General features: G+C 40.0%; 1 protein-coding gene across 2 annotated transcripts; it reads left to right on the forward strand.

The window, feature by feature from the left end:
- The first annotated feature begins 1,511 nt into the window (after positions 1-1,511).
- ginm1 (glycoprotein integral membrane 1) lies at positions 1,512-7,991 on the forward strand. Of its 2 annotated transcripts, none has more exons than XM_072678423.1 (8): positions 1,512-1,704; positions 2,916-2,975; positions 4,404-4,503; positions 4,690-4,844; positions 5,373-5,532; positions 5,665-5,873; positions 6,203-6,366; positions 7,024-7,991. In XM_072678423.1, exons 1-8 carry the CDS (start codon positions 1,615-1,617, stop codon positions 7,145-7,147), a joined length of 1,062 nt encoding a protein of 353 aa, XP_072534524.1. In that variant the 5' UTR covers positions 1,512-1,614; the 3' UTR covers positions 7,148-7,991. The 2 variants fall into 2 exon arrangements, with proteins under 2 accessions (XP_072534524.1, XP_072534515.1); XM_072678414.1 differs by having other exon boundaries at positions 1,513-1,704; positions 4,687-4,844.
- Positions 7,992-8,258: the final 267 nt, after the last annotated feature.

Genomic DNA, 8,258 nt, shown 5'->3' on the forward strand with positions numbered 1-8,258 from the left:
AAATGACACAAATAAGATGAATTATACAATACCTTACATCCACGAACATGAAAAGCGCCAGTTTAAAGTGTCTAATGGGGGCTTGTGTTGCGTTTTTTTATAAATGTGTTGGAATAATCAGTAGGTTGTTCAATCAGGAACCCCTCAGGTCTCTGCAGCACTAATGTCTGTTGTTTATTCTTCATGGCATCTAGCTCCAAGATCATTTCTGCTTTTAGCTTTCTGCTAATCTGACAGGCAGTGAGGGCTGCCTGTTTGTAGTAACAGTACAAGACACGCCAATTATGAGACACACCCACACAACAGATTTTTGTCCTCTTTGCTGATATATCCAGTATGTCCCAATACTATCGTATAGCTCTTCGTTTCTGTTATGATTAATGTATTGACGCTCTTTACATAATCTAGTTCTACCATTACAGTTACAGTCCTTATGGCATTCATCACGGTTAACATTTGTGTTTTGTACACCTAGCATATTTAAAATGTAGAGAGTGTGACATTTTATTATAGTAATATGTATTCATGTGATATTTCATAAAAATACACTGACTGTACACAGTGAATAGTTTTAAAACACCAAGGTGCCATTCTATCCACCAATCCCAATCATACGTTGCTCTTAGTGTTTCAGTTTTGTATATATGTAAACATTTAAGTATAATCGTGTCTGTAGTGAACAGTTTCACAACTACAACCTGTTAGCTTAGTCCTATATTATTAGCAGAAATTAACATAAATCATAGAATTTTAGGATTTTTCATAGGATTTTTTTTACATTGGCGCAAGCAGAATATCTCGCAATCCAGTGAAACAAACCAAAAATAAATAAAAAATAAAGTGAGTGGAATCTATCATCTATTTTCTTTATCAAGACTAAAATGATTTTGAGGGTCATGTATCTGAAAAGTCTGCAGTGTTGCATACAGGTTAAAGGATGTTGGGTGAAGTGTGTCTCAATTCTCAATTCAAATCTTCTTCACCAGCTTTTGAACAACTCCATAAAAGCGCTCTTTTGGGGGCTTAGGGCTTAGGGGGAGAATTGGGACAGGGCCATAGTTACCCTCAAACGACTTCACCATGTTTCCTAAAACTGGTGTGTGAATATCCTGAGTGGGCGGTCCATGTAGTGGACGTGGGCGTGTCGTGTAACATAGTGGGCGTGTCTCACACGCGTGCGAGAACGCAGACAAGCCCTTCTCGTTTGTAGAGATGTCTTTCTCGTAGCGTCTATAGGTGTGTTTTAGAAACTAGTATTTAGTATTTTCTAATAATATGAAAAGACTGGTAGTCGACGTGATCTGTAAATTCAGCGAGATGCTTTAGCTGTTCGCGTACGCTATTTATCTCCCACCCATATCCCAACAAACCCCGCCCTCGTGCTTTGGGGATTGGATGTAAAAACCCAGTCTCCTGCACTATGATTGGCTAATGGACGGCGAACCTCTGGCGAACCAGCCAATTCCACTACAGGGGGGCGGGTGTTGTCGGAAAACAGGTGGAAATACAAAAAAAAGAAAACACACACCGCATCTTCAGCATGTAGGTTAGCTAATTCAGCGTCCTCGAAAACAAGAAGGGCCTGTTTATGTGTTAGTTAGCTAACCGGTAACGATGGCCTCGAGCTGGAGGATATTCTCTACCGTTTTCTCTTTAACGGTCGTCTTTATTTCGACGTTTTCGGAAACGCGACAGCTGAGTACGGTTGGTCATCTATCTTTACCTATATTTCTTCCCTAACGGTCAACAACACTCACCCACGATCAGGCGAAGTGAGATATGCTAGCTAGTGCTAGCTAGCTATTAGCTCTGTAACGACTCGGGGTGGCTAGCTAGCACTGGTTGTGTTTTTATTATGGTTCTCTATCTAGTTAGCTAGCACTACTATGTTTGAGGTCAATGTAGATAAGACTGTCGAGTGGCTAGCTAAATGAATAAGCTAAATTTGGCAACTAAGCACTAGATAGCTATCTAAGCGAGCTTGCAGGCTAACCAACATTAGCTGGGTAGCTTGGCTAACCTGTCGGCCCAGAAGCGCCGTCATGTGTCTCCAAGTCTTTCCTTGCTCTGCAGATGAACAACTGGTGGACAGGCCTAGAGCATGAGACAGTGTGGGTTAGCTGTGTCTTTAGCACATTTGACCCTTCTTTGGATGTGGGACGGCTGATGATGATGATGATGATGATGATGATGATGACCACTACACAAGGCAAGCCGAGCGCCTGGTGAAGTTACACAGTAAGGTCTAGTGAGGAAGTCTGGAGCTTCGGCATCGGGACAGGTCCCAGTTCATTGCCGGGGTCTGCGCCAGCTTCCGTCATGTTGGTGCTGCTTTCTGGAAGCTCGTCCCCTTCCAGCACAACACAGCTTGGGTTATAGGAATCGTTCACTGTAAAAACCCAAGTACTCTCACACACCCACCCCATTACCCCTCACATGTCTGAACTGTAGTTTTGCGCAGGTGTTATGAGGCTAGAGGAGCTATCAGGTAATGGAGGTGTGTTTCACCCCAAATCTGTATCTGCTGCATTACTCTCATGAGTCTGGTGCAAAACGGCTGGCTGATCGACTGGGTTTGGGGTAAGCGGTAATGTGGACATGCTATGCACAGTCCTATGCAGAGGTGTGTGTGTGTGTGTGTGTACTGATTTGACGTGATTACACATGTTTTTGATTCTCTAAGTGTAAATAAGTGTAGCATCCTCTACAGACACACTCCTCTAAGGTAATTGCATATTAATCTCTTTCCCCACTGTGTTCAATTCAGTTAATGCATAAAAAAGTATGTCCAAAATGTGCAAAAATGGCATTTTTGTGATTCCTGTAGAGCGTTTGTTCACTTATGTTCAGCTGGAGAATCAACTAAATGTGTTATTTGATAATGGATGTAACATAAATGTGTATTGTGTCCGCAGGAACATTTGATCAATGTGACTGCACTTAGTGAAAATGAAGAGTCCTCCTACAATGTGCAGGTAACTGCGTAATTAAACTAATAACTAGTGTATGTATACTGTATGGGTATCAGCGCGGATACTGGCCCTTACACACAGGAGCTGTATTGCTGTTGGCAATAGTAAGCACTGATACCGTAAAGTTTACTTTATTTTTTTATTTATCCAGTTACTTTGATTTGTTTGCATACTTTATGAAATCAAATGCTTAAACAACGAGTAAAAGTAACCATTTTACCATTAACCAGACATTTAATAGAGCTTTTACATTGGCACTTTTTGTTTCCATGTGGTGTTTTTTTTTTTTTTTGTTCTGAAACCAAAAGTTGAGTTTAAGCAGCTTGGGATGAGAGAGAAAAAGTACAACCTATTAAAAGGTGGAAAATGTTAAAAATCAGGATTTATAGCCATCTGTCGAGTAGTTAAGTCCGAGTCGGTATCTGTAAAAGTACTTCTGTAGCTTGAAAATCTGTTATCGGTGCATCCCTACTAATAATGTACCATATTACTATTTATGTGGCAGTCGAGTGCATGTCAATGGATTTGTCAAGCCTGGAGATTTCCTAAAAGAATCATAACAGAGACGTTAATATGGAGTCTGCCGTAAACGCAACAGTTATCTCAACCTGCTGTTTACGGAGTATGAATAAGGCTGTATAGATCTAATGACCCCTTCATAAACAATAATCATGTGTTGCTTTATATAACTAGCCAGGTGGCATTTAAAAGATGATGGATTATGAATGAACCTAATGTGGAACCGGATGGTGCTTGCTATTAGGAGCATGGTAGTAGCAGTTGACTGGCTCATGCTTTTATTGTCCTTGCCCCAAATAATCTTTGGGTCACCTAGAAGCTAAGCTGTAAGCCAGGCTCTGCCAATGGAATTACAGCTAACAAACTCAGAAAGTGGGGAGCATAGCAAATGAAACAAGTAGATGCTGCATTGTTTATGTTCATCTATACATTGTGACAAAACAGTTAATTAGGGGAAAATGTCTTTACAGAGATACTGAGCTGAAAGGTTTAATACAGTTTCAGTTAATAAGTTTCAGATTCATGTTTTTACAGCATGATACAAAAGAATGAGAGGTTATCTCTATTCAGGACATACAGATATGTCGATACAGGACATACAGGGCCGATGCATTGTCCAATATTTTTCATATCAATATCTGTTTATGTACATATGTAAAGTTTGATCAAATGTATTTATGTAGTGGTTATGTAATTGATGGGGGAAAGAAACACATTTCTAGAGGGCTGCGCACACATGAATAAATGCAGGCATTTATAGCATAGTAGGCCTGAGTTGCTTTTGTGCTTTATATTAGATATCTTATCAAATAGCAGATATTTCTGTAGCCATTATCTGTCTATACGGATGTGATATCATTGTACATCTTCTGCTCTAGTCCTGTTGCTCAATGTTAGCCCATTTCCTTTTAGATCAACTTGAGTGTTGCCATGGTGGACAACAAAACTATGGTCAACGGGGTTCCTCTCAAGCCCTCAGAAGTGACAAGGATGACATGCCAAGCTTTGCTGTGTAAGTAAATATCAAATAAATATACATAATTGTAAAGGTTTACCTAGCACTGTACTGTATTTGATACTTTTGTATATGTTTTTAGTCTTTTAAATTTAGGTTTAAGTACAGTTCAAAATATCATATGAGCTCACTGCTTATAAACAAAACAATTGTATTTTCTGTTTTCTGTCATCTCCACAGTAGATGACAGTAATGATACCTTCAGTGATGGGGCTGGGGACTTGGTCAGCAGTGTGTTGAGACTGATGCTGGAGCAGTCATATATGCAGAGTGAAGCAGGAGAAGATGTGCTACTGCTGACTTTAGGTCAGGAGATGATCCAGCTGGGCCAAGAAAATGTAACTATCACATTTTTGGCAGTTTTATTTATGCTGTAGCTGTTTGGAGACAATTCACACTATGTTTAGCACATTCAGGAGCTTGAAAGATTAAAAAGCTTGCATTTGGATAATTGCTTTTAGACATATAGGGCCTTTTGGACACCAATTATGTTTGTTTCAGATCTTTAGACAGTTGCTGAGAGGAGCCTATATTTGATGAGTATTAGAACATAAATATATAAAATATATTCAGCTGCATGTTCCTAATTACAGTTTGTGATGGCCTCAGGCTAGTCAAGGTCTAAGACCTTTGCAGTGCTTTTGTGTCCCAATATTTGCACAGGCCACACTGATTGTTTGTTTTCTACAATTTGAAAGATAGTAACATTACGATTTGCTAAAAAATATTGTAAATAGTTTTTATGTTTGATGAGTGCAGAGGCTGTGTTCACTATTTCTCAACTAAAAAAGGACAGTGTGCCAGGGGTGACCAAACGTGTTCTTCACAACACAATGTCCTTATTCTGCCTCTGTTTGAATCTGCAGGTGTGGCAGCCAGATGTGTGGGAGATGAAAATGCTGTTGAATCAGAACTCTGAGGAGGTTACTCAAGTACACGACCTCTTCCCCATGTTGAAGAGCAAGATCTCATCCATACCACGAGAAAACGACATAATCATGACTGACGAATCCATCCCTAAAAAAGGTAGGTGTTCTTGTCCAACACGTATTTGTAGTCAGGAATTAGAATGTCTTATTTTTATTCTTTTTTTTTTTTTCTAGTTAACTTTATATGACAAGCACTAATATAAATATAATTGGTTTTCTTATTCTCCAGATGAGGACCAAGTTCTGCACACTACAAGTCACTACCCACTAAAACAGGCTGAAACTACCCAGGAGGAAATCGCTGCTCCAGGGAAACTGCCTGAGACACCTCTGCGTATGGACCCCAGCACGCTGTATGAGTCTGCACAGGAGGAAGTAGTTAATCCAGATGACCTGCTGCCAGAGGTTCCTCTGAGACAGTCCCCCTCCTCTTATAATGTAAGCCAGTGACACCCTAATGGATGAAATTATCTCTTCTGATCACTCTTTAATGAAGGCAGTATTTGTGTAGGCGTCACTGCACAGTAGAGCAGTGCACCACCACTCCACTTAATCTTCCAGAATGTCTTTTACAATCAAACGGAGGCTTTAATTTGCCTTTGTCGCTAACCTATGAGCAGAAACCTGACCACTGTTGCTTTTAACTGCCCTGTGGTCCCCAAACTTTTACATGCCACTGCACCAGAATTAACCCTACAGATCAGTTTGTTATTACTGTATTAAAGCGTTATTTCCTACCCTGTTTCCTTTTATCTGTCCCTTTGCAGGTGGTGTGTCAATGGGTGGAGGAGCTCAGGGATAGACTGAGGCGCTTCTGCTCCGAGTCACTGCCACTCTTCTTCCTTATCATGTGGGTGGTGGTTGTGGGTGTTGTGGGCTCTGCAGTCATCATCAAGATTCTGGACCTCTTGTTCCCCACTTGTGAACACAAGTATGATCTTACTTTAAGCTTGCAGTACATTTAACTTAAAAAAGGGTATTACTGAGGGATAAGAAACTGAATTAAACAGACAATAATCATTTTAAACTGAGTTACACTTTCAGTCAGGTTTTAGTGGTCCAGCACAGTAATGCACTGCCACCATGACTCGAGGATCGCTGGTTCAAATCTGGGGTCATACTGCCTGCCAAAGCAGCCAGAGCCCAAGAGAGCACAATTGGCCTTGCACTCTCTGGGTGGGTAAATGGCGTGCGCCCCCCCACCCCTCCCCATCCCTAACCATTATTATGCTCATTTTCATGATTTGATTGCAAACTGAAAGCCAAAATCTAGGTAACCTTTTCTACTCCTTGGTCCTGGCTCCTCCCCCCAACTGTTATCACAACTCAGTTTGCACTGTTTTGCATGTCTTTGCAGATTAGTAATCCTTAGGCTGTAATAAAAGTCTCTGAGTACAAGGTGTTAAATGAGGTTCATGTCAGCTAGTGCATGGGATGCATCAAGCACAATGCAATTATTTGTAAACAGTAGTACTCAGTAGTACTAAGCCAAGCCTGTAAGAGCACTAAAAATATCTTGGCCGAGGGAGTGAATTAGGGGCCCCAGATAACATAAAATAAATATGTAACATTTGTTGTCTTTTGCCAGGGGATTCTTTCATCTGAACCCAGAGACCCTGATGCCAGAGGAGGAGAAGCAGAGGTTGGTGGATAATGTGGAAGTAGAGACAGAGACTGGGGAGAAGAGCTGCTTGAGGGAAGACTCGTACTGATCTTTCCTTTCCTGTGGCATTTCACTTGAAGGGATGCTTGCAAGTTTTGTTTCTCCCCCTTTCAAGTGTAGCACTTTATAAAATCATAAAATGTATTCATTTGCATTTCTTTATTTGTTTGATGTTCTGTTTCAGTGAGGGCAGGATTTATATTGAACATTTAAAACTTTTCTTGTATTAGATGAGTGCTACTGCGTTGTGCCTATGGACAGATATCTTGTGTATGATGTGAATGTTCTAATGTGATAAAATAGGATATGGTGTAGTTTTGGGTCACTCTTCTTATTTCTAGAGGTCCATGTACAGCTCCAATGAGGCCATTGTCCAAAAACATTTCTAGGCCCGGCCACTATAGCAGAAACAAGACACTAAATGAACTTTCTTAGAAAAGGCCTCACTTGAGCTATTATACCATTTGAAAACTGAACCTTGGTTTTTACACTTTTTGATTGGTGGTGATGATCCACCAATGGGGTGGGTGGAATCCATGCGTTTGCACTAGCTTGACTTGTTGGAATAATGCTGATTTTTATGTTTGGTTCCTGCTTCCCTTAAACTGCACTTGTTGCTTGCTAAACAAGTAATCAAGCTTTGTATTATATATATGTCCAAAAACTGTTTGGTCTTTGTCAAAGAAACTGAGGGAAATTTCAATTTTACCTCAAGGCACTTCTATTCATTCACATCATATTCATAGTTAAAAATAAAGTGTTTTTTTTTAGCAGATGTTAATAATATGGTAGTATGAGTTTATCAACAAGAGCATGTAAACTGAAACTGGCAATGCATAATGTGCTTGCACTGCATTGAATTAATAAAATGAACCATTGAGTTTTCTGTTGTATTTGGGGTCTGTATTTGTGTCAATCTTTATTTTCCAGTCTGAAATACATTGAGGGTAACCTTCATTTCCAATACAGCTAAGCATTTCACAACTTGCATTTATTTATAAAAAAAAGTGAACAACCTAAATTGTAAGGTCAAATAAAACAAAGTAATAAATAACTGAAGATGACAAATTAGATTACTACAGGAGTCTCTCAAACTGAGTAAAGTCCAGCTCAGTTTTTCCCCAGGTCAATAAAAACTCTAGGAACCTGAGTCTGACGAT

The sequence above is a fragment of the Salminus brasiliensis genome, chromosome 1 (assembly GCF_030463535.1).
Source record: "Salminus brasiliensis chromosome 1, fSalBra1.hap2, whole genome shotgun sequence".
NCBI lineage: Eukaryota > Metazoa > Chordata > Actinopteri > Characiformes > Bryconidae > Salminus > Salminus brasiliensis.